The sequence below is a fragment of the Delphinus delphis genome, chromosome X (assembly GCF_949987515.2).
Source record: "Delphinus delphis chromosome X, mDelDel1.2, whole genome shotgun sequence".
Classification (NCBI taxonomy): domain Eukaryota; kingdom Metazoa; phylum Chordata; class Mammalia; order Artiodactyla; family Delphinidae; genus Delphinus; species Delphinus delphis.
Genome location: NC_082704.1, coordinates 30245617 through 30273447, shown reverse-complemented (window position 1 = coordinate 30273447; position 27831 = coordinate 30245617). Strand labels below are relative to the sequence as shown.

Here is a 27831-nt window from a genome sequence, read left to right as displayed (position 1 = left end):
TAAAACCCTTTCCTTTCCCTTCCCCCTCAGAAAAGATGTCTTGGTCTAAAAATAATCTTTTCTTTTTTCTTTTGCTAATAGGACCTTGTCCCATCCTTCTTCCTATAAAAACCTTTTATTTTGTACAACCCCTCAGAGCACCCTTCTACTTGCTAGATGGGATACTGCCGGATTCACAATCATCTAATAAAGCCAATTAGATTGTCAATTTAATTGGTTGAACTTTGTTTTTTTTTTTTTTTTTTAAAAATATTTATTTATTTATTTATGGCTGTGTTGGGTCTTCGTTTCTGTGCGAGGGCTTTCTCTAGTTGTGGCAAGTGGGGGCCACTCCTCATCGCGGTGCGCGGGCCTCTCACTATTGCAGCCTCTCTTGCTGCAGAGTACAGGCTCCAGACGCCGTGCAGGCTCAGTAATTGTGGCTCACGGGACTAGTTGCTCCGCGGCATGTGGGATCTTCCCAGACCAGGGCTTGAACCCATGTCCCCTGCATTGGCAGGCAGATTCTCAACCACTGCGCCACCAGGGAAGCCCTGAACTTTGTTTTTTAACAAGAAAAAAATCTGTTAATAGGATTCAGATAATTTGCTACTAGTTGAGGATTTTAATAATCTAATGCTTATTTAAATACAACAATGCTTTCAAGATAAGATTTATTCAACATTTGGGGAAAAAATTCAGTTTGATAAGACTCTTGTTTAACATTTGGCCATAACCCTGGAATTTACTGAGTCAGCACTGTATCACCTGATTAGAAGAAGCTTCTTTTTTGGTATGAAAAATCTGAAATTAAGAAAGAGCTCCATTATTAACAGTCATTAATAACACAAACTATTTCACTTAGATTAATAACTCAGAGAAATAGACAAAAAAGCATTCAGCAGAGAAATAAAGCAAAACATTTCACACACATTCACAGTTCTCTTTATCTTTAAAAGACCTGGCATTAAGATATTTTTTTTCTCCAAGTCACACTTCCTCCTTAAAGCTCACCAACCCATAGTGGTCCCTCCATCTTCTGAAATTCTATGGCATTATCTGTATAACTCAAGAAGCAATCAGATAAAATCAGCTCATAATGAAGGTTATATTTTTTTGTATAGATTCTAGCTCCTCCAACTAGAGTGTGAGCTCTTGGAGGGTACGCACCAAGTTTTTTTAATCTTTGTGATCTTTTGCCTGTGGCACACTAGTAGTATATCTCAGTCTATGTCCATTTTAAGTCACTCTTTCCTTTCCCCAATCCTGCTTTTCTCCTGTAATTCTCATATTTTTCCTTTATCTAGAGGTAAATAGTGTTTCATGTTCTACAACATTATTCTTATATTCCATTCAAAAGTAAATCCACCCCAAAACGTAGCTTTTTAGGGTTGATTTTTTAAATTACTGTACTTTCCCTGAAGACATTATCATAGTCTACACAACATCAATGAACACTCACAGTGTACAGGCAAAATTATAAAATGTAGGTCCATCAGTTCTAAATGCAAAATATTTTTTATCTACTATCTCAGACTAAACATTGTAATGTCATACAACTTACCGTTTTCAGCAAACTTTTTTGCTTATACAAAATAAGGCAAGTTATTAACAAAACAAGTAATGAGACAAAAGCCAATGGTATCATGAAAAATATTAAGGTTTCCTTCCATGTGTTACCTAGGATTAAAATCACCAAAAAAGGGGGAAGGGTTAGATGTGTACAATTATTTTAAAAACTGAATTATTTTATAAGTAAACTAGTAAATGGTGAAGAACTGAGTCAAACTTGGCAACTTCTACCATATTTGCCAGTACCTAGATACCATGGTGATGCTTGAGAACAGCATTCCTTTCATTTGTGCACTTTTTTGCTGTACTACTTTACTGAACTGTGACAGCTCTTTATTTTGCTTAGAAAAATAACTACCTAAAGCCCCATTCTTATTTTCTTATATGATTTTGTTTAAAATTTGACCTTGCGAATTTTTCATAATAACAAAACGATAAAACGTTAGCCAAGTGATTAGATAAACATGTCTTGTGTATGTATCTCTTAACTCTCAATAACTCAAATGTTTACATTATATCATACAATGATGTAGTGAGTGAAAGCAGGTCTTCAATAAAAGTCTCAGTGCAAATAATGGAGCTAGTCTTTAAAGGTCATGTTTTTAAAGTTGCCTCACATTCTGGATCCTAAAGAGATGAGGTTTTTCTCTTCTTTTTTTTCTTTTCTTTTTTTAGGGATGAAGTTTTAATGGTTTGTCTGCATAGCAAGAAATGAGCAATCACTAGATAAACTCAAAAAGTACACAAAGCTTGTCCTTCTAAAACTAGTATCTCCCACATGTTTTGAAATACTATGGAACACTTTGAATCCTAGGCCTATATCTATACTCAAACCTACCTCCAACCCCACATTTTTCTTTGTCCTATTCCCTTGGGATCTTATTTTCTACTAGAAAATTACCAAATTCATAGGCTCAGTTCAGTTAAGAATTGCAACGATATAATCCAGAGAAATGACTAATAACGTAAGTTTTTTGGCATGCAAAATTAACAGTGGGAAAACAGGCTTCTTTTGTGAAGTTTCAGTAGAGTTAATCTTATAGTCATTTCCAAAAAAAATTATTGTGCTATTTTTCTATAACTTAAAACATCCAATAAGAAATGTCCAAAAGAACTAAAGACCACATGCATCTCAGGAAAGTCGTTGTTCCTAATCTGAAATTTATTAAGATTCTACCAAGAGATACCCATCAGGGCAAAAGAAATCTGTCATAAATAACATGGTTAAGCGTATATTTAAAAAAATTTAAAAAACAAAAACAAAAAACAAAAAAACAACATTGTAAATCAACTATTCTTCAATTTAAAAAAAAAGATTGCATATAAAATACATAAAAGGATGTATATTTTGAGGATATGCCTAAAAACTCACCATATCTACTTTAAACCATGCACTGAATAATAACAAGATATAATTCAGGGCATGACTTTCTCAATGTCAGTTCCACAGAGTCTCCAGATTTTTTATATTAGTGACAAAAATGAAAAACAGTACAAGTAAGTATTCTTTCTGATTCCATATATCTTTGGTTAATTGAGTTCTTCCTCTCTCTTCCTATTTTTTCTCCATGGCCCTGATTATATGATATATTTGGCTTCTTTATTTATTGTCTATCTCTACTCAACTTGGGAATAAAATATAAATTCCATGAGGACAAGGATTTTTTTTTTACTGCTATATCTCCAGTGCCTGAAAGAGTCTGACACATAGTAAGTGCTTAATAAATATTTCGTGTATGAAAGAGAACAATGATACCACTATATTAATAGGGAGATTACAGTCAAACACAAATTCTATTATAATGGAACAACATAAAAGGAGATGATTGATAGAAATGCCATTATGTTTGCATCTATATCTGTATATGTATTTATATACCTTTACGTGAAAGAACAATGCTGAGTTAATCTCCTTCAATTTCAAACAACTATTAATATTTTCTATTGATAAAGCCAGTATACTGTGAAGTACAATAATATTTTGCCTCATTCTCAAGATTTTTTAGTTTATATTGCTATTTTTTGTCTTCTATGAAAGTTTATTTTCTTTTTTTAATTTTTAATTTTATATTGGAGTCTAGTTGATTAACAATGTTGTATTAGTTTCAGGTGTACAGCAAAGTGATTCAGTTATACATATACATGTATCTATTCTTTTTCAAATTCTTTTCCCATTTAGGTTATTACAGAGTACTGAGCAGAGTTCCCTGTGCTATACAGTAGGTCCTCGTTGGTTATCTATTTTAAATATAGCAGTGTGTACACGTCAATCCCAAATATATTTAATTTAAACATGTTTTTTATCATAAGTCACTTTAAATCAGTGTTGGAAGTGAACGGAATGTTCATTTTACTAATGATGACATATTAATTAGAAAAATATTCATTAGGCACAGTACCAGACACTCAAAAACAAGTGTATGCTACCTATCCTTGCTTTAAGATTTGTTCTCTTGAAAATTGAAAGCATAGGAAAATATTGATTAAAATAGGCTTCCCTGCAAAGAACTAGCATATTCTCTTTACTGACAGTCAGAAAAACAAGATGTTGATGACTGAACTATAACAAGACTCTTAAACTAGTTAAAACTGAACATTAGATTTTCCATAAATCTATGTTCGATTGTGGTGATTGCTAATTTATCTTCTCTGTTTATAGACTATATGCAAGAGTATTTTGACTTCCATAATTACAAAATACACTGAGAGAAAATTATTTTGCTAGCCAATAGTTAGCAAAATAGTTTAGTTACTGTTCTTTTTTTAAATATATTTTCTTCAATAACCATGTCAACATATTTTATGATTGTTCCTTCTTTCTAAAATTGTATAAATGGATTCCTTTAACTCTCAATAGGGAAAAGGCACAGACTATAAAAAATTTGAATAATGAGCACATAGTTTTTCAAACCATATAAAGAAGGCACACAATAATGTCAAGATTCTGATAAAGTACATATATACTTGTAAGTAAAACTTCAGAGTAAATGTACGACTACAATTGGTACTAATACATGCAGATTTGGTTAACATCTAGTTAGTATATAAGAAGCTCGAGAATAGTGCCACCATACTTTGGAGCTAAGACTACCACTGGAAAGTAATCCACTAGTAAAATCAAGGCAAAACAGGTAAGATTAGTTTGTCAAATGAAAGTAGGAAGAATCAAACAGAATCTGTTAACTCTTGGAATGTGGAAAAGATACAGCTCAATTAATGTTATAGACATCTATAAAAATATGGAATATAGCCAATATTTTATAATAACTATAAATGGAGTATATATAACCTTTAAAAATTGTGAATCACTATATTGTACACCTATAACTCATACTTCAATAAAAAAATAATGAAGATTTGACCCTATGACCTTCATAACCAGTGTCACTGAACTGTAGTGACCTATGACATCCAGTAAGGCATCTTCTTCCTCAAACAGTGCTAGAAATACTCTAGTTACTGTTATTTTATCTTATACCTTTCCAGCATTGTTCATCACTCCACTCACTCCATATTCCATCATCTGAGCAATAAATATTTACTTTGCTCCTTACTAAAAAGCATAATTCGTGGCTTTCATTTGATGTTCTTGTGATGTTTATTTCATTTTCAACTGTGGTAGTCTGAAAGCCAAGGTAAAAATGAGATATCATTATTTGATCTAACTGCAGCTAGCCACACCCCATTTGATTTGTCATTTTCTAAGTGGGTTTTGTTACATGAAAGAAATGCATCAAATGACTAGAAAGGTATATACCAAAATCCTAACAGTGGTTATCTCTCTGTATGGTGTTTTATTTTTCATTTTTCTTCTTTATTTATATTTAAATTTTTTTCTATAGTGATAATGGATTACTAGTAGTAAAGGGCATGTGTGACAGGGCAAAATTCCTAGGTAGTTTTGGTGCTTATGACACCCATTTTGGATTAGTGTCAAATTTCCCAGATTCCATAAATTGGAAAATGCTATATATACTGAGTTAGCCAAAAGAGTCATCATGTGAATGTTGTTTCTATGGAAACTGTAGAGTTCGTATACACAAAGCTTCTTTTTTCCCTTATTCTTATTTTGGTTAATCATCATAAGACCAGTGTAATAGTGCTCAGGGCTTGGCATGAAACTACCCCTTCCAATATGAGAATACACAAGGCTGGATGATCTCAAAACAACCAAAAGAAAAAAAATCACTGAAGTGATTACTTAAATTTTGCATCTCAAAGAGCTGAAGAGTGTTCCTCATCCAAAATACCAGCTTTTCTTTTGTTGTAACTTTTCTTGGGAGACAGCACAATGTAATGTAGGTTAAAGTGGACTGGGAATAAGATCTGGATTCTAGTTCTAGCTGTGTAATTTGATTGTAAGTCAACTCACTTCCTTGGGACTTGTAAATATATTCAACTCCCAGTTTTCTCATCTGTAAGTGAAATGAATTGATTAGAAATAATGGCTCACCTACTTGTCTCCACCACTCCCTAAGTTGGAAACCAATGAATAAAATTAACATATAACGCAGTGGGGCTAAAGGCATCATCACATTGCTGGCGCTGGGGGGTAATCAGTCTTGGAACCATGGCTTACTTCCCCAGTTAGCCTCTCTTCCCTGCTACAAGCAATTCTCTGGTAGCCCTGCCAGGCTCTATTCTGATTTTGACCTGATAGTTGCTCCTCAAGAAGTGGTTTTTATGTTTGTTTGTGCTTCTTGCTTTGTGTTCTTTTTACATGAGGCCTCTTCGCAATCCGTCTTATGCATGTGCTTGACAACTTTAATTTTTTGACATAATATTGGAAACAAGTGACTAGATTATCTCTAAGGACCTATGTAGCTTTAAAATTGGTATAATTGATTGATAATACTTTCAGACTGCAAGCATCTTTCTTTTGTCCACTAGATTATTTGATTATTTGGTTTTCTGGAAGTTAAACTAAGGTACATGTCATGTTCTATTCTTCATGTGGATAGCAACTGATTTTGGTTCTTATGTTTGCCATTTTATTTAAAAGGCTATGTTCATGATTTTCTCAAATAAACGCAATATCCATACCACCCAGGCAGTATCATCTTCTATGAATTCAATTTCATAAATGAAACACTTTGCTGGAATAGGTCCTTTGGGAATGCTCCACTTCAGGTTAATTTCCTCTGAATTCTTCACAGTAAGACTAAGGTCGTCTGGTGGCAAAGGTTTAACTGAAAAGCAGAAGGAAATAATTTCAACATGGAGGTTATTAAAGTTTAGCAGTGGCCCTTACCAAAAGCTAGGGACACTTACTAACAGAAGCCTCCAGGATAAATTAGGTGGCTCAAGACTATTCACTATAATGTGAATTAAAATCAAAGCTGCTTGCCAACCAAGATTAGTTTATTAAGAAACCTGGTTATTTGGGGAACTCATTTTTTGATAAGTCACATATTGACAAATATTTAAGTCCAAGAGAAAAGTTAGATGATCCAAATCATTACAGTCATTTTTCCATTTTATAACACTAGAAACAACTACCACAACATATTACTACTACTATTTTTATTAATAGCTATTTCTTATTTAGAGCTTATGATGTGTCAGGCAGTGAACCAGGAATGTTACATCATAAACTTATTCATGTCTCACAATAAATCTATGAGGTGGTCCTCTATTATCCTCATTTTACTGATAAGGGAATTGAAACACGTTAAAAGTAACTCGCCCAAAGTCATACAGCTAGGAAGTGGTAAATTCAAGATTCAGACCCAGGTATGGCTGACCCTAGAACCTGTCATTCTCATAACTGTTAGGACTGAGAACACAAACTCAGAAAATATCCACCCATTTGCCTATTGAGGCCTGGAATAAGTGATCCCATAATTACTCCATCACCAACACTGGACAAAAATACTTTATAGCAGGGGCTTCCCTGGTGGCGCAGTGGTTGAGAGTCCGCCTGCCGATGCAGGGGACGCGGGTTCGTGCCCCGGTCTGGGAAGATCCCACATGCCGCGGAGCAGCTGGGCCCGTGAGCCATGGCCGCTGAGCCTGCGCGTCGGGAGCCTGTGCTCCACAACGGGAGAGGCCACAACAGTGAGAGGTCCACGTACCACAAAAAAAAAAAAAAAAAAAAAAAAAATATAGCAGAGAGACTCAAGCTGGGAAACAAATTGTGAGTTCTAAATGAAAATGATACTTTATACTCATTCAATTCCTTATCTTCCATACTTTCATATTTAATCAGTGCTTCCTCATACTCTGTTGGCCCCCAGTTTTCTCGCTTTGCATTTCTGTAGGTATCTCCTTTATCTCTATCTCTATCTCTTCTCTCCCACATGGTCAATTGTAAATGGCCTAAACTGGAAACATTCTGAAGTTGTTTGTTTACCTCACCTATATTTTGAAGGTGAAAAATGAAATAGCTGGGTCTGATAACTTGGGATTCTGATGATCCATTAACACAGATGTAGAAATCTTTACAGTCTGATGACTCCAAGTAGGGAAATATGCATCCAATATTTTTTCCATTAGCCTTGATGTAATCAGCACACTGTAACACATGGTCCAAGCCCTCATACCTGTAAAAAGAAGTGTTGTAAGAACTGTGTTTACCAATATCTTCTAGTAGCATGGTATTCAATTTTCAATTATTGTAAGATACTAGGTAAATAAAAAAATCATTTAATAACATACAATACTCATTGAGCACCAACTATGTGCCAGATCCTATGATAAGTGCTAGGGCTACAATAGTAAGGAAAGTAGAGATAGGCCATGATTTTACAGAGCTTACAATCTGGTGGGAGTCTTTATAAAATCTCAGATATAAGGCAAGAATTCTTACTCATATACTTGGGTTATGTTGACTCATGAACAGGATTTGAGAATCAAAGAATAAGATTCCTATTAAGAAAATATGGGGTTTATAATGATAATCCTAAATGATACTGCTTTTTTTCTATTGTACTGGAGAACTTATTAGAAGAAAACAGATTTTTTAATAAGAAAACAGATTTAAAAGCAGACTTACAAGATGGCCAAAAAGCACATGCAAAGATGCTCAACATCGCTAATTATTAGAGAAATGCAAATCAAAACTACAATGAGGTATCACCCCACACAACTCAGAATGGCCATCATCAAAATGTCTACAAACAATAAATGCTGGAGAGGGTGTGGAGTAAAGGGAACCCTCCCACACTGTTGGTAGGAATGTAAATTGGTACAACCACTATGGAAAACAGTATGGAGGTTCTTTAAAAAACTAAAAATAGAACTACCATATGATCCAGCAATCCCACTCCAGGCATATAGCTGGAGAAAACTAATTCAAAAAGATACATGCACTCCAATGTTCACAGCAGCACTATTTACAGTAGCCAAGACATGGAAGCAACCTAAATGTCCATCAACAGAGGAATGGATAAAGAAGATGTGGTACATATATACAATGGAATATTACTCAGTCATAAAAAAAAAAGAATGAAATAATGCCATTTGCAGCAACATGGATGGACCTGGAGATTATCATACTAAGTGAAGTAAGTCAGAAAGAGAAAGACAAATATCATATGATATCACTTATATGTGGAATCTAAAAAAATGATACAAATGAACTTATTTACAAAACAGAAACAGACTCACAGACTTCAAAAACAAACTTATGGTTACCAAAGGGGGAAGGGATAAATTAGGAGTTTGGGATTAACATATGCACACTACTATATATAAAATAGAAAATCAACAATTACCTACTATATAGCACAGGGAACTCTACTCAATATTCTGTAATAACTTATATGGAAAAAGAGTCTGAAAAGGAATGGATATATGTATATGTATAACTGAATCACTTTGCTGTACACTTGAAACTAACACAACATTGTAAATCAACTATACTCCAATATAAAACAAAAATTAAATATAAAAGATATATAAAATTTTTAAAATTTAAGAGAAAATTTTTTGACAAAAAATAAAAGCAGACTTACAAAATATCATTATGTTTAATAAAATGAATTAAAATCCTCTGAGGATATAATACACATCAAGAGATAAACCTCAGAAAAGCCAACAGGGGCTCAAAAAGAAAAAGAGGAGTTGTTTGGCAAGTAAATATCTAACTTCCCATTCTCCTAGACAAGAAATGTTGCCATATCATTGAAAGTTAACCTCTTTTCAGTAATAAAGCTAATGGGAATTAGGGGAGAATTTCCCTACTGATTTCCAAAGGAACAAATGCCTGGTTTATTTTCCTAAAGAATAACTTGTAATACAAGTTGACATTATCTTAAAAGCAGCCAAAATTCCGTTTGCAATGAGGCTAATCTAGCAGCTGATAAGGTGCTGGTACAAATATCAGGACTCTACTGAATTCACTTTATGCCAAGTATTTATTTTAGGCCAAGTCTGCAAAATTGTACTCTCTGGTTTAGTTCACCTGGTTAGAGTTTGGGATATTTGCCTTCTAGGCTGGACTTTACATAATTTACTTTATGCCAGTGGAAAGCCTCACGGTACCCTTATTTTCCAGTCTCTAAAATGTCAATATTTATTCCTCTCTACTTTACTAAGGTGAGGATAAAGTTATGTTAAACATGAGCTACAATGAACAAGAGGGCAGGGACTTTGCCTTATTCATACTTCCTTTTATCTAGAACAATGCCTGGCATTTAATAATTGCTTAATATTTATTGAATTTATTTAATTAACAAATAAATTAGAACTTAGAAATTGACCCATCCAACTCCAGATGAGGAAACTGAGACCCCAAAACAAGAAATTGTTTGCCCGAGACCACTAAGTTAAGTGATGCCATAATATGGATTAGAACCCAGTACTCAGGAGATTGTTAATAGCTTATACCTTATTGCTTATACATTGTAATTTTCTAAAGAAAAACACCATGATAATTTGTGCCTGAGACTCAACAAAGAGTAATGCTTTGTCCTCTCTTGTTTTTTCTGTTATTTAAAAATGCATAAGTTCTGATACTTGTCTATCAACTTACCGATGTTATTATCATCATTTGGTTCATTCATTTAATGACTATTTAGCGATAATCTACTATGGGCATAGCACAGCAGAGACGGTCAAGAGAAGTATCAGAAATAGTTTGTGCCCACCAATCTCTTAAAAATTTAAGAGAGGAAGGAGACAAAAATTTAAAGGTCATCTAGACAATAAGTAGTTAAGAACTATAATAAGTAATAGTTCAGAGAAAAACTGAACGGAAGCTAATGTGAGCAGTAAAGGGTTAATGAAATTGAATACCAAATGGGTCTTGAAGGATGGATAAGGGTTAGTGAAAGAGAGAGTCAGATGGTATTCTAGGTACCAATGCACACAAAGGCATAAAAGATCAATCATAACATGGGTAGAAAAATATGTAGAGATGGGTCTAAATGGAGCAGAACATTCACATTGGTGGTAGTAGAAGGTAATGTTGGAAAGGCAGTGATGCAGTGAGGCAGAGACTTGAATGGCCTAGACTTTATCCTGGAGGCAATGAGTAGCCACGGCAAGTTTTTGAGCAAAAGAATGGCATATGAAAATAGAAGAATAGGAAGATAAATCTGGCTACAGTGTGCAGAATGAATAGGAAGGGGAGAGACTAGAAGCAGAGAGACCATCATTTGGGAGGCTATGGCAATCATCCAGGTGTGGAACGAGGTAAGCCTGAAGAAGAGTTCTTACAGTAGAAATGGGAAGTAAAGAACAGATGTGAGACCTTGCAAAGCAGTGTCATTGTTGATTATGGTGATTAATGTTACCATGAAAAAATTAAGGAATGAAGGAGATAGAAGATTCAAGATGGTTGTAAGTTTAAAAGCCTTAGTGCCAGTTAACAAACGTAGAGAAGTCAGAAAAAGGATCAAAAGGCAAGAATATGAAATATGCCAAAACTTTTTAGGTTATAACTCCATCTATCTAAAAGATACAAAATATTTAATCCAGTACAGAAACAATGACTGCATTCCTTATTATCGCCCATAGAGTGCCTTCTAGTAGCTACAGCCTAAACCTACTTATTCCCATTGATAATCCCAAATAATTGTAAATAAACTTCATCATAAATACAACTCTGAAAAGATATAATGAATTTAATTTAATGAAAATACAGTTACTCATACTGTGAATTAATTTTGATAGATATCTTCCTAATATGGAATTCTTATTATAAAAATACTTACCAATAAAACAAGTTGTAATTGGTATCAGAATGGACACACATGCCAGGTTTCCAAGAGCAAAGTAAATGTTGCCGGTTGTAATATACACAATCCATATCCTGAATTTTAGTTTCCAGATTTCCTAAGAAATGAAAAAACTGTGAATGCTTGAAAGACATGACGATGAATCATATGGGAAATAACTATGCAATTTTATTTCATTTCCTTTGACCTCTCCACTTGATTTAGCAATCAACATAATCAGGAATATTCCAAAAGGAAGTTGTTGCAAATCACTTCACTGTAAGTGGGACATGAAAAATCAAAAACTTTTGAGGGCTTATTTACTGGTACTAGTGTAAGCATATGCAAAAGTACTAAATTAATAATTCTAGGATGCTCTGAGCAGTTGCATAAATAGTCACATGCATATTTACTAATATGAGCCCCAAACTGGGAACTATATTAACCTAATAAGATGTAGGTTTTGCCACATGTGTTTGCTGATATAAAGAATCCAAAAAGGCCAGTCACCCACTCCTAAGAAGGATTCTCTTTTGTGCCACATTCTCAATTGTACATGTAATCTGATGTATAAAGGTTAAGGGACTTACTTCCCATATAGATTGTTCTGAAAGTATTAAATATGAAAAGAGAGCTTTGTTTTAACCTTGTGGTGATATCCAATAAGTAGCTTCTGACCATGAACTTTGAACTTCTGATCCATTTGTGCATTGACCTAGCAGAAGTGTGTGTATCTTTGCTTCAACACCTTTGTTAAGATCAAATCCATCTTTGTAATGTAGATTCTTAGTAATGATGGTCTGTTTGATAAAAAGATGAGACAAAGTTAAGCTTAAAACAATAATGGTATCATGAGCCACATTAATAAGGCTAAAAAGTCATTAACACCCTGGAGAGTTCCCAATATCTAAGAAATTCCTGATGATTATCTGATAAAATGTCCCAGATATATTTCTGGCAGAGTTCACTTCTGCATATTATATCATTTGATGAGATCATTTGAATCTTAGCATCTCAATAAAAAAATTTCTGGAAGACAAAAAAGGCTCTATGGGAGGAACTTTTGAGCTATAACCGTCAAGTTGAAATTGAGAGAGAATTTTCATGTACCATATGCCTATTACATGACAATTTATCACATTTCAAATATCATATGAACTCTTCAGGAATCATATAAAATCTTGGAGGTAACTGAAGAAAGCCAGACAAAGTGTGACCTCCTGAAGGACTAAAATCATGTATCATTTATCCTTCTATTACCGATACCTAGCTAGTGGAGTGCTTGGAGAAAAAAGTTGCACAATGAATGTTTGATTTGAATTGTCCCTTGAAACTACCTAGCTGAATTAGGAAGGTAACAGAATGCCTTGTACAACCAAAATCTTTGAATAAACATGCTTGTTGACTATGTAAATAGTTAATTCAGTAAACCTTCACTGAGCACTTAATACAATATATGCACAGAACCATGCTGTGTTCTGTAGGGAGAGTACAAAGATAAATAAGGCTTGATTCCTACACAGCAAAAGCTCACATAGCCCAGTAGCATATATAAGACCCATATACAGGTATATAAGTAACTTTGAAATATGGTAAAATGTGTAAGTACTCTTCAAGTCCGTATTCTATGGGACCAAGTTTTCTTTTTTCCTGTATTTCCAATGGTAGACTTAATACTGGGTGGGGTGAAAACAGATGTTGCAGGATGCACAGGAGATAGCAGCAGGCATGCAGCTTTTTTTTTTTTTCTTAAGAACTTTTATTCCATGATACAATACTTTAATGAGTCATAAATCAATCAAAAGCTGATTTAATGCAATGGACATTGTAATTACTATTTCAGAAATAACTGAAATGTCCACTCTTTTCCAATACAAATAAACGAATTGCCATTTTATGCCTAGATAATTCAGGAGGAAAATGTGGTGAAACTGTGAAGAATATTCTTTTTTTTTTTTATTGGAGTATAGTTGCTTTACACTGCTGTGTCAGTTTCTGCTGTACAGCAAAGTGATTCAGCTGTATACGTATACCCCCTCTTTTCTGGATTTCCTTCCCATTTAGGTCACCACAGAGCAGCGAGTTAGAGTTCCCTGTGCTATACAGTAGGTTCTCATTAGCATGCAGCTTATATCTTAATAATAGCTATTGAGATACAGGAATAAAAGTAGACACTGACATCAGGAATCACAAGAAAACTAATAATCATTCCAATATCTTAAGTGCATGCTTTACTTACCTTCCAGCTTGCACTACCAATGTTTCGATACTTTAATTCATATTCTACTGTGCATTCCTTAAAGTTATCCAGAGACAGTGGAGGTTGCCACTGCAAATAGAGATAGCCTAAATATCCAGGATCCACTATTTCAAAATCCTGAGGAGGATTAACTGAAAAAAATCAATAAGATATTTTAATTTTTATCCTGTATCTTATGACAAAGATTGCTAAATCTAGATTACTTCCATATGTCCATCAACTGATGAATGGATAAACTGTGATATATCCATACAATGGAATATTATCCAGCCATAAGAAAGAATGAAATACTGATACATGCTACATGAATGAACCTTGAAAACATTAAGCTAAGTGAAAGAAGCCAGCCACAAAAGACCACATATTGTATGATTCCATTTATGTGAAATATCAGCATAGACAAATCCATAGGGACAGAAAATCGATTAGTGGTTGCCAGGGGCTGGAGGGAGGGGAGAATGAGATGCGACTACTGAATGGATTTGGGGTTTCTTTTGGTGGTAATGTAACTATTCTGGAATTTGATAGTTGTGGCTGTTACACAACTTTGTGAATATACTAAAAACCACTGCCCAGTATACTTTAAAAGGGTAAGTTTTATATCCTTTAAATTGTATCTCAATAAAGCTGTTTTTAAAAATCTAGGTTACTGCTACATAGTTGTCCCTTCTTTAAGGAATTGCATATGTAAAATGTGACTTAGCCAAGCTAGGTAATACGTTTTCATGGAAATAAGAAATTCAACATGGAGTTATCTCTGTGGTCATATAGACAAGAATTTAGTCTAGGATGGGAACACTTTATTACCTAAATCTCTCTCATAGCAAGAATCAGTCAGTATTAATCCTGTGTTTACCATATGTAAATAACATCATGGCCCACACGAAAAAAGGGATAGAAAATATAAAATATGACTACTATGGCTAAGCGCCTTAAGAATTAGGAGAACAGGCAGATCTTGTTGGTCCATTCAGGATAATTGAATCCTCTAGACAACTGAAGTTCAGAGGTATTTGTAGAACATGGCAAACCAGAGCCACTCTTTGGAAGGGCTCAAGAAAAAGTGGCAGGCAGCTGAGTAGAGTGACAGGAAACAGCCTGTTTTATTTTGAGGGGGTGGGGGCAGTGGGAGGCAATGGCTCCCTCATCTGGTGATTTAAAAAGCAATAAAAACAAACAAATTGTTCTATAAACTTACTAAACCTACTAGCAAATCTAGTACTATAGTACTGTCCTTATGTTGCCTTTCTGCTAACAATTTCCTCTCATTTCTGCCCTGTTGTTCATTTTAATACTTCACTTCATATTACTTGTTGAGGTGAGGAAAAGAATCAACAGAAAGAAACGGTGGCACAAATAATTGATTTGAAATGGGACCTGCATGAACCAATAAAGAAGGTTTCTATTGAGGATGAAATGACAATACTATTGTTTCAACTTTTATGATTAGAAATCTTTGTTAAATGCATTGTTCTAATTACCTTCTGCAATGAAAAGTTCATTAGACATGATTTAATAATTCTGTAATTATTTTAAAATTTTATTTTAAATCTCTGTATTTTGAAAATTTATCTAATTGTCTTAAAAGTTAAGGATAGTAATAAAGGAAAGTTTTCAGTTAGTTGGGTACCAGGCAATGAGGTTTCGGATAATTAACTTCTTTGTTAGAAAAGACTACACAGAAAGGTATGGAAAGTGTCTTTTAGTTTGGCTTTTATCCCACAAAATGTTTATTATCATCAGTTACCTTATACATGAGGCTGACTAGTAAGAACATATCTTTTGTGTATGGACTCCCTGAAATATTTCCAATAACAAGCCATCTACTTGTTATGCACTTTTCATAGGGTAGGTTGAAAAGGCAGTTAATATCCCTAATTTTAAAACTACTCCATTCTTGGTTTACCTTTTATCTCAGCATTTGAAGACAAAGTAGAGCCGAATGCTGTGCAAAGAAGAAGGGTATACAGGCATCTGATATCCAAATGAATGAAAGCCATTTCTCCAAGATTTAATACCTTCAAATTTCTACTCTAAGAAGGAAAAATATAGCAGTTTAACTTTATCATACCTCAAAAAGGACTAAATGTGACTAAAAATACATTTGGGAACTCTCTGTGTGCTTTCTATCAAGACTTGTGAAAACTGTGCCCCTTTGAACCATTTAAACAGAAAAAAAATCAAGTTTGGAACCAAAATAATTGGAAAGGAGGATTTTAGTCTCATTCTTCTTATGAGAGCAAAAAAAAAAAGCAAAACAAACAAACATATCCCTTCAACCCCCACCCCCGCCACACACACACACACACACGCACACACACACACACACACACACACACTTTTCTACACATCATATGCTATGACCAGGATTTGAAAGTTATCTGAATAATGACAAAGCTCAGAATCTACACCAAAACCTCAGATAACTCAGAACTTTGCTTCATTTCTTCTTAAATATTAAAATCATCATCATCTTCTACTCTCCTATCCGTTCTACTCTTCCCTGTTATTTCCTATATCAGTAAATGGCACCATCATCTTCCCAGTTGCCCAAAGCAGAAACCTGAGAGTTTGCCTCAACTCCTGCCTCTCCCATCCAATCTCCCCTTCCTAAATTGAGGATCTCATCATCAGGGGTCTCCTTATCCAGTTTTTCCTGTCTCCAAACCATTTTCACACCACATACAGTAAGGACAAATCTGAATTTACCACCTCTTTCTTAAAAGAGCACTTCACTGTCACAGAATACAATTTATTCATCTTTTTATTATTGAAGAATAATAGTTTATGATTGAAACTAAACTAATAGTTTATGATTGAAACTAAAAGGATTCATGTCTCCACATATCCATTCAATCAAAAAATACTCTCCCTTCAATGAAACATCACTACTTGCAGTTCTACACTTCTCTTTGAGTCTATATTCCTAAAACCAACAATTTCACAGGAAGTTAAGCATTAAAGGTCACTTACCCCAACAGTCAGGGATTACCTTTCTTTTCTCCTACATAAATTAATTAAGCAGGACAGACCCTCTCTCCCTGCTCCACCCTCTTCATCTTACCTGTTCCATTTGTAGTGTTCTCATGTTGGTAGGCTTCGATTATTACATAATGGAACCTTGGGAACAAACTGTTAGAGCCAGCAAGTATATTGGAGGCAATGCTAGTCCAATCCTCCTTCATATATTGGGAAGTAAAACTCAGACTTACCCAAGATTACACAGCAAGTTAGTAACAGAACTGGAAGTAGAACAGAGATGAGATTCCCAGTCTAGTGCACTTCCACCTTACTATGCTGGATCCCACACGTTTGACTCAGGATTATGAAAGCTTTTCCTCTGAGACTCCAGCATTTAAGTCTTCCTTCAATTAGCTAGCCAGGCTGAATCAACACGATGCTGTTTCTTTTTCTATGTCTCATAAACTCATAAGGGGATGCCATTTCTCTTACTGAGGTCCAGTGAATCTCTCTCCTCAATTCCTCCCTCCCCACCACCAGCCCACTGCTGCCTTCTAAGGCATCTGTAAATAGTAAGTAGGTTTCGTCAACAGAAAGCCATATTTCTGCCATAGAGCTGCTTTTACAGATTGAGGTGAACAGACGGGTTACTTTTGGATCCAAGGCAATAGGTCTGACAAAGAGAAATCCTTTCTTATTACCTATAAAGACTAAGACAATCAGGCTTCCCTTAAAATGCTCTCAGAGAGATCTTTTTTTTTTTAATAACTATTTTATTTTAATTTTGGCTGCATCGGGTCTTAGTTGCAGCACGCGGGCTCCTTGTTGCAGCACGTGGCTTCTCTCTAGTTGTGGGCTGCGAACTCAGTAGTTGCAGCACGTGGGCTTAGTGGGCATGTGGGATCTTAGTTCCCCGACCAGGGATGGAACCCACGTCCCCTGCATTGGAAGGAGGATTCTTAACCACTGGACCACCAGGGAAGTCCCTCTCAGAGAGATCTTAAAGTTCTTTCCTTAAATATTTCATAGCCCTGTGTCATGTACAGCATAAATGCTAAGAGTTAAAAATACCTTGCTTCTATTCTATTTATAGGCTACTGAAATTTGATTCAGGCTATCAAATAGCACTTCCTGGATTAGCCAAATACATTAAGCAAAGGTAGGAAATGGGATAGCTGGCTTCCTGAATCACTTACCTAGAAATCCACAAAAGGAATTCCTGAATCAACCTCAGTGTCCCACCTAGACTTTCTTACCCAAATGAACATGAAGACAATTCTTTCTTTGGCTTGTGGGTTACAGGACTGTCACTAGTGCAATGAGGTATTTTGTATACTATATGGTTACCAGAGGACAGAGTTTTTCACAAGAGGGGAAGGGATCTGAAGACAAAGGGAAGATGGGGGATGGAAATGCAGAGATACAAAATTTGAAACATTTTCTGATATACTCCCCACCCCCAGTCCACAGTTAACAACCACTCATCTGGTCATTTTATTTTAAAAAATGAGGAAATACCCAGAGAGGAAAGTGAGTTATCCTAGCTCACACAACTTATTGGGGGCAGAGCTAGGACTGAAAACCAGCTCTCTTAAGTGCTTTCCACTGACTAGCAAATGAACTTCCTTGTTATAAGGAGTCTGTCCTGAACCTATGTTACCAGAAGGCTCCCTGCGAACCTTCCTCAACCTATTGTCACCACCCATACCATCAACCCCACCACATAGTTTTATCATCATCACATTTTTAGCAGAGTAATAATTCAATAATCTTTCATTGTGCACTTTTTTTTTTTTACCAAATACTATCCCAGCTGAATCTTGTCTAAGACACAAGGTACAAGTGATGAATCATAACATCTGTAATAACGAAAATAATACCTCCTACTATTTATTTACCCTTCCCAGCATCCCAGGCACTAGCCTGTGCTAAACCCTTTACGTGCATAATCTCATATAATACTTGGTCAGCCTTGGCTGTATGTACTATTTTTATTCCCATTTTAAAGACCAGAAACTGAGACAAGGAGAAATTAAACAACTCCCTGCAAGTTACCACAGGCTATAAATGGTGAAGCTTGGATCTGAACCCAGACAGCCTAGTATCAGAACCCTTGATAACCACTACACAAGTGTAACCCTTGTGGAGGACAGCTTCCTGTTTCTACCCACTCAGTTTCCCACAACACTGTTACTTAGACAGTTTCCCACTAAGAATCTCCTTTGGAATGGCAGGCCTAAAGTTATTTCCTGGTTTCAGCCTCACTTCCCCACCTCTTCAAAGCCATGCTACATAATCCCTTCATTCTAAGAGTTGGCTGAGATAATCCTTGCATTATTGCAGAAACTACAGGTACTTACCAATAATACAGTTTCTCAAGAAATGGATTATCACAGGCAATTATCACAGCCCCTCTTTTCTTCCCCTCTCCAACTGAGAGACAGTTACTGAAACTCTAACACTTCCCTTCCTGTCTGATAATCAAGCACACTGAAGAAAAATAGATTGGTATTCCTGAAACAGCCAGTGGGCCAGGATACAGATTCTGTAAGTCACAAGATAGGGGAGGTTACGGGTAGGGCTAAAAGCCATCCAAAGCAAACTTAGACTCACAGCACAGTGTTGCAAAAGTTGACAGGACTAAGTAATCTTTGAATAAGCCAATAGATATATAGATGAGGAGCTTGTATACCGGCACAATAGTATAAATATCAACCTGGATTTCAGCCCTGCCTCAACCACTAATGTGTTTGGAAGCAAATTATAACTCAGTTTTCTTCTATAAAATGGAGGTAATGACACCAGCCTGGCAGTTTTAAGATTAAATGAGATAATGTATGTAAAAGTGAAAGAGAATAGTAAATTGCTCTATATACTTGCAAGGGGTTTGTTTCTGAGCACCTTGTTACTATGAAAAAACTTGAAAACAACTTGCTCCAAACTACACACCTGCTCCTACTAATTCAGCAAACTTGACTTGTGCACAGTTGATAAGTAGGTACTTATTATTAACCTCTAACTTCTACCACCCTTGTTGATCCAGTAGCTGCCTTTACTGGTCTTTGGCTTAGTAATAATAATCTATTGCATTTGTTTAGCTTTTTATAGTTTACCAAGAATTTATTGAATTATTTTAACAAATCTGCAGACATGAAATGTTGGTATCACATATTTACAATCAGTAAAATTGGGGCTTAGAGGGTGATGTGACTTGAACAAGACTCCACTGCTGGTACAATCCACACTGAAAGGAAAGGTAACAGAAATAAGGAACAGAAATATGTTGTAAAGCTAATAATGCAGTCCCTTACATAATACGGTTTTGTAGAAAATTTCCTTCCCTGCCTGACAAAGAAAAAAAAAGATCCTTCCAAAGTATCTGAAATAGCCACAGGTTCTTGTTTTGTTTGTAAAGGCAGTGACCAAGTTACAAAGACAAATAATTATCTATTATAAAATGATGAATGGGGTTTTGCAATGTCACTAAAGTGGCTTCTAAGAAAACCTCCTAAAGGAAGTATGGCCATGTCATTTCTGTTGCCGTTGTTTAGAAAAAAAAAAAAGTTATGAAATTTGATACTTTCTGTATTATTTAAAATATCTAAAAATATCATCCAAAGCAATTAGAATAGGGATAAGAGAAAAAGAAAATGGGAAAATAGAAGAGAAGTAATGCTTGAGGAGAGAGAAATGGAAAAGTAGGGTTGATACTGGAAAAGCTTTATCAAAAGTCCAGGCTCTTGTTCAACTTGTCCAAAAGAGTTTGGGCAAGGAACACAAGACACCAAGGAAAAATAAACACACACACACACACACACACACACTGAGGCTGAGGAGCAAGGAGAACAAAGAAGCAGTTTATTTAGGGCAGAAGCTAAGAGTGCCAGCGTCCTCACAAGTGAGGAGTGCCCACAGGCTTGTTGATCCCCCTTTTCATCTTATTTTTAGTCCTTTGAATGGGTGGGGGTTTTTTTGATTAGGAGCAGAATACTCGAGGGGAAGGTTTAGGTGTGGCCTGGATTGCACCAGGTTGCATCAGCTTCCGGCACACTTGCCTCCTGAAGCCACTGTACATGCGTTCTAAGAGCTGTTTGCCCTTGTATTTTCCCTTACTAGTTGAGCACCACACCTGGAAGGTTGTACAGGCTCATCAGCAACCTGTGCATTTTTATTTGCGCATGCTCCACTGTTTTCATGTTCAGAGTTTCTTGCTCAGATGCTACAAAGTTTCTGTTTTAGATGCCATTCTGACCTGCGTCATGGCCTCATTAAATGCAAAACAAGGAGGTGGCTTTGCCTTGTGCCTAATGCATATACATAAGGAGGATGTCCTTGGGCCCCACCCTGTCTTCCCTGCCTTAGGGTGATTGCCAAGGCTTAAATGTTGTCTGGGGGTGAAATGACAAATTTATATGATCTTACATGAGAAGGCATTGACTAGGAGATCTGGGCTCTAGCACCAACTTTGGCAGGGGATTTAGAAAATGATAATAATAGGGACTATAGTTTATCTTACCAGGTGTCAAGCTCTGTGCCAGATGTTTGATATGGATTAGCTCATTTAAGTCGTTGATAGTTACAATTATTATTATCGCAATACTGTATTATAAATGAGTTGTTTGAGGCTCAGAAAGGTTAAGTAAATTACGCAAGGTCATACAACTTAAGCAAAAAATATGTGTATATCTAATTCTAAAGACTATGCTCCTATTAACATATCTCACTTTAGTGAAACTCAATTTCCTCTCCTATGAGTTATCCCTGGGATATCTTTCTGTTTTATCAGTTAATCTGGTGTGTATCCATCCATGGTTTCAGGATGTGACTCAAAAGCACCGGCTTCCTGAATAACTTGTCTCATTTCAAGGAGACCATCCAACATGTACAAATGTCTATTCATAGTTCCTAGAGTACAGCCATGACTCGGCATCAAAATCAGCACCTCTGGAACGGGACAGATCCTGAGGCCTGACAACATTTTAAGATCAATACATAGCTCAATAATAGTACAATCAGTCTATGAACTGTTGGTGAGTCAAATCTAATTTAGATAATAACTAGCACGTAATATTTCACGCAGTGGAGTAGTTTATAAAGAATGCTGAAGATGACTTTGTGTACTTTCAAACATAAAAGGACTTTGAATCAGACAGATTCATCATGCTTGCCCCTAGTCAACTGTCATTTCCCACAAAAATACACAAAGAAGTTAGGCACGTGCTGAATGATGAAAATCACTGCAGACGAATGAAGTACAGGTAGGATCTCTTTTTAACAAATACCACTTTAACATCCAGTTATATATAACATGATTATATTTGTGTCCCTGCCAACATTACATACTAATATTGTTTCTTGATATTTATGAAATATGTTCAATAAATCCTGTAAAACATAAGTAGTCATTTTATTCCCAAATCCTTTTTGTAGATGGTTTCCTGTATGACATCCTGAGTTCATCCAGCTGACAAGTTTCCTGAAGCACTGTCAAAGCTACAGAATTCCGTTTTGAGCTACCACAGCAACTGACAGGTTTATAGTGTTCCTTCATGAAGCAGTTTACACATTTCAGAATCTGTCCCTAAACTGGGCAGATCAGAGCTTTTTAGCTTATAATTCCATCCAAATAAACCAACAACAGGCTTTTACAACCGTTTTTAAAAAATCTACCAGGTCATCGCTTTCTTAAAATAGGTCAGATTCTTATTATTAAATACACCTTAAGTTCTATTCAAATGAAGTCACAGCTGAAGAGCAATGCAGTTTCTTGAAAGGCACCACTGCTCTGGAACTAGCAAAACAATCTCTTTTGTTTGTTCAACACACTTCTCCTCACTCCCAGATGCTCCCAAATAATTATTAGCAAGCAAACACTGTGTACCCAAAACATTCACTTCAAGTAATGACTTTAGAATAACAACTTTAGAAGTCAGTAACAGAGTGTGACCCACCCTCTCCATACTAAGTAAAAACAGAATAGAAAATGTACAATAGCAGATTTTACATTGTTTCAATGTTATTCTACCAGTATGCTCTTGCATGTACATAAGATATAAACTGTAAATACATGAAAATATGGTATTGTATAACATATACTGCCATCAGTTATGGAAAAGAATGTTAACAAAAACACATAAATATTTCTATCATGTATTCATTATTCAACGATTATTTCTGGAAGCCTACTACATGCCAGGCACTGTTCCAGCCACTGGAGGTACAGCAGTGGACAAAACAAAGAACCTGCTTTCTTGGAACTAACTTTCTGGAGTGGGAGACAGACAATAAACAGACAGACAGACAGACGGACAATATCAGATAATTATAAGTTTCACAAAAAGAAATAAAGCAGGATAATATGAAAGAGAGTAATGAGAGTTCATTTTAGATAGGGTGGTCAGGGAATGCCTCTCTGAAAAAGTAACATTAAGGACCTCAATGAAGTGAGGGAATGAACCAGATGAAGATACAGGGAAAGAAACTTGCAGGTAGAAGGAATAGCACATTCAAAAGCCCTGGGGAGGGAATCAGCTTAATAGTTCTAGGAATAGCAACAACGGTAGGATAAGAAACAGAAAAGGTTAGATGATCTCACAAAGATAGGCCGACTGTGGGCAATGGTACTGGATTTCCTATTTATTTTTAGTAAAATGAGAAGCAATTGGATAGTTGTGAGTAGAATAACATGATGTAACTTACATTTGAAAAGGCTACTCTGTATGGAAGGGAAGGATAGAAGCAATAATCCAGGCTAGAGTTGATGGTAAGTTGGACCAACTTGACAGCAGTGGAGATGCTGATAGGATTTTACTGATGGATTGAGTGTGGAGTACCAGAGGATGATGCCTGTATTTTTGTCATGGGCAACTGAATAACTGTTTATGGGGCTTGGGGATGATGGACAAGAGTTCAGTTTTATATGTTTCAGTTTGAGCTGCCTAACTAACATCCAAGAGGAGAAGATGAGTAGGCAGTTGGATAGTTGACTCTGGAGATTAGGGGAAAGACCAGAGCTATGGATATATTTTTGAGAGTCATCAGTATATAGGTAGTATTTAAAGCCATAGGATTAATTAAAGTCACCTAGGGTATAGTGTAGATAAGATAAAGAAAAGAGGACCAAGGACTGAGATCTGGGACCCTCCAATATATAGAGGCCAAAGAAATGAGGAGGTATCAACAAAGGACACTAAGGAGAGGCCAAGGAGGTGAGAAGAAAACCCAGAGTTTGTGGTGTCCCAGAAACCAAGTATGGAAAATGTTTCAAGGATAAAGTGATAGACAATGTCAAAAGCTACCAATAGGCCAAGTAAGATAAGGCCTGAGAATGGTCTAACAAATTTGGCAAACTGAAGATAGTTGGTGACATTGATAAGGAAATAAGTGGAATGTCTGGAGCAAAACTCAGATTAAAGTGGGTTCAGGAAAGAATGGGAGGGAGACAATGAGTATGGATAACTCTCTTGAGTAGTTTGCAATGAAGGGACATAAGGTTCTCTTGCTAGGAGGAAGTCACTCATTTCTTCCCTCTTGAAAACAGGAATGGAGAACATCTCACATAAAGGTTTGATCCTGTTGTTACTTAGATTTTTGTCGTACCTGTTTAGTAACAGTGAGTGTTCTTATTTGAGGGATGCAGGCCAGAGTATTTTAGGATTTACTTATCAAAGGGTACCATACCAAGGTAGAACATTTTTCTGAGACAATTAGAAACTATCAAAGTTTAGTTTCACCAGTGATTACTTTAACAAATACTTTCCATCTGCTCAAATTGTTTTACAAAGGTATCTCCATCTTGTCACATTTCCAATGAAATATTATTTTTAAAAGCCTGCAGTTTCTCCAGACTGTAGAACATCTTTACTTTCCATCTATGTGCAATCTGAGATTTCATTGTTTTTCTTCTAAATTTGTCTCCTGCAACAAAAGTAATCAGAAACAACTTTAACTATATTTTTATAGGGCACTTTAAAAACTTGGCTATTGGTCTAGAAACATGATTGAAAATCAGAATCAAGATATATCAGAGATTCTTGTTCTAGGGAACATAAAGCCTTTATTGTATTTTGAAAACTCTGAAACTGAGGGATCAAATAATATAACTGTCCATACTCCCAAAGGGCTCCAATAAGTGCATATCTCTAGGCAAGAGGATTTGTATTCTGGCTTAGATTGGCAGCCTATTTGAGATTCAGAGCATGGATGATCCTATTTCATCATTCAGGCTCTTGCTGTTTGCTTCTTCTCCCACACGCCCCTCATCTTCTTTCCTTATATTTTTCTTTTTCCATTTTCTCCCTCTTTTCGTCTTTCTTACTGATGTTTTCTCTTTTCCATTAAGTGGAAATAAATATATTTTTAGATTCCTGGCTGTCCTTATTTTAAATATACTGGAGCATTCTCTCTTCTCAATACATTTTCTTTTCTTTTCTTCTTCTTTTTTTTTTTAATAAATCTATTTATTTATTTATTTATTTTATTTATTTTTGCCTGCATTGGGCCTTCGTTGCTGCACGCAGGCTTTCTCTAGTTGCGGCAAGCGGGGGCTACTCTTTGTTGCAGTGCGCGGGCTTCTCATTGTGGTGGCTTCTCTTGTTGCGGAGCACAGGCTCTAGGTGTGTGGGCTTCAGTAGTTGTGGCTCGCAGGCTCTACAGCGCAGCCTTAGTAGTTGTGGCGCATGGGCTTAGTTGCTCCGCAGCATGTGGGATTTTCCCGGACCAGGGCTTGAACCCATGTCCCCTGCATTGGCAGGGGGATTCTTAACCACTGTACCACCAGTGGAAGTCCCTCAATACATTTTCATTAGTTGTTTGGCTTCCGAATATTTTCCATGCATTACTTGAAGATTAGACCAGTTTTGTAACTTTGTGAGTTTACTTTTTTAAAGTACTTATGATAAAAAGGTTATTTTTTACTTGTATGTCAGCAGAGCTTTATTGTTTTTCACTGGACTGATTGCCCTTCATAAAAATGAATTTCCTGCTTTAAGAGAACTGGTTCTTTATAATCATCTGCTTAAAAGCTCTGAATCCACTAATAATTTTAAGTGGTAGGTCTGCCTACTCACCTACTTTCTCACTTTTTTTGATAGCTGCTTTTCAGGTTGGGTTAGACAATGTTTCTTAAATGACTTTAGGGGCTTCTCATCAAGCCCCTATTTTCTATTTTTATGGCCTGTGCCTTTGATTGCTGTATTGGTGCTGATACGATCATAGGCATCTATCCAGATCTTCATTTCACAGACATTTCCTGAGCATCCATTTTGCACTCAAGGCTGCAGATACGAAAGCAAGCAAGACACAGAGTTCCCTGCCATCAAGTTTATGGAAGGAGAGCCAAAGAAACCAGAAACCAAAAAACAACAACAAAACCCCACAGTAACTCACTACACACTTGTCAGAATGGCCAAAATCCAGGACACTGACAACAACAACAAATGATGGCAAGGATGCTGAGCAACAGGCACTCTCATTCTTTGCTGGTAGGAATGCAAAATGGTACAGCCACTTTGGAAGATAGTTTGGTGATTTCTTACAAAACTAAACATACTCTTACCATATGATCCAGCAATCATGCTCCTTGGTTATTTACCCAAAGGAGTTTAAAATTTATGTGCACACAAAAACCTGCACACAAATATTTATCGCAGCTTTATTCATAATTGCAAAAACTTGGAAGCAATCAAGATGTCCCTCAGTAGGTGAATGGATAAATAAACTGTGGTACATCCAGACAATGGTATATTACTCTACTAAAAAGAAATCAAGCCATGAAAAGGCTTGGAGGAGCCTTGAGTTCTTATTACTAAGTAAAAGAAGCCAATCTGAAAAGGCAATATAAGTGATGATTCCAACTACATGACATTCTGGAAAAGGCAAAACTATGGAGACAGCAAAAACTTCAGTGGTTTCCAGGGGTTGAAGTGAGGGGGAGGGATGACTAGGCAGAACACAGAGGAATTTTAGGGCAGTGAAAATACTCTGTATGATATTATAATCATGGATACATGTCATTATACATTTGCCCAAACCCATAGACTATACACTAAGAATGAACCCTAATGTAAACTGTGGACTTTGGGTGATTATGATGTGTCAATGTAGGCTCATCACTTGTAACAAACGTACCACTCTGGTGCGGGATGCTGATAATGGGAGAGGCTATACATGTGTGGGGGCAGGAGGTATATGGAAAATCTCTGTACCTTCCTCTTAGTTTTGCTGTGAACCTAAAAATGCTCTAAAAAAATTAAGTCTTTAAAAATTAAATTATATAAACTTACAGTTAAATAATTTATAATATAAGCAAAATTAATAAACAAAATGGTTACTATAGTGTGTGAGCTTTCCTTGGGCTACTGGCAGAAATGTGAATTGATAGAATCTTTTTTGGAGGCAGTGTGGCTGAGATTACTACTTGTCCCCTAATATTCATTCTCCTCTCCTTCAGTGTAATGAAACCCCCATGTTTTAGCTGGGCACATGGGCATACAAAATGAAGGCTACCATGACAACATTAAGTTCTTGCCTAAGAGGTATAAACAGAAGTGTTATCTCCAATCTCTGTCATGCCTTTAAAGAGAATAGACCATTTCTCCCCTTTCCCTTTCCCCCTTTCTCCACTCTGCTTCTTAGAATGTGGTCCTGGTAGTGAGCCATCTTTGATTAAGCAGATGAGGAAAACACCCTAGGCATGGCAGAACAAGTTTGGAATAGCCCAGGGCCTTGACCTCATGAAGGAAAGCTTCCTGCAGCCCTGGATTAGCTACCTCCAGATAGTTATGTGAGAGCAAAATAAACCACTTTCTTATTTAAGAAGAGCCTGCAACCTAAATAGAGGCATATTTAGCACTGTGTATAAAAGTCCTTTTCTTTGGCTGCGCCACGTGGCTTGCAGGA

The 27831-nt window shown here is 36.1% G+C and overlaps 1 protein-coding gene across 1 annotated transcript; it reads right to left on the bottom strand.

Moving 5' to 3' along the window:
- Positions 1–732: 732 nt before the first annotated feature.
- On the bottom strand, positions 733–15971 carry IL13RA2 (interleukin 13 receptor subunit alpha 2). Its single transcript, XM_060002363.1, has 9 exons — positions 15878–15971; positions 13951–14102; positions 12358–12511; positions 11709–11829; positions 7909–8093; positions 6595–6740; positions 5030–5174; positions 1544–1659; positions 733–783 (listed from the first exon to the last, which is right to left on the bottom strand). Exons 1-9 carry the CDS (start codon positions 15969–15971, stop codon positions 733–735), a joined length of 1164 nt encoding a protein of 387 aa, XP_059858346.1.
- Positions 15972–27831: the final 11860 nt, after the last annotated feature.

Coding starts and splice junctions, on each gene's coding strand:
- IL13RA2 (XM_060002363.1), bottom strand. CDS start 15,971: ATGGCTTTCATTCATTTGGATATCAGATGCCTGTATACCCTTCTTCTT. Junction 11,830..12,357: donor TTATTGGATATCACCACAAG/GTTAAAACAAAG, acceptor TTCATTTCTTAG/GAAATCTGGAAACTAAAATT. Junction 784..1,543: donor AAAAAAGTTTGCTGAAAACG/GTAAGTTGTATG, acceptor TCTTAATTTCAG/ATTTTTCATACCAAAAAAGA.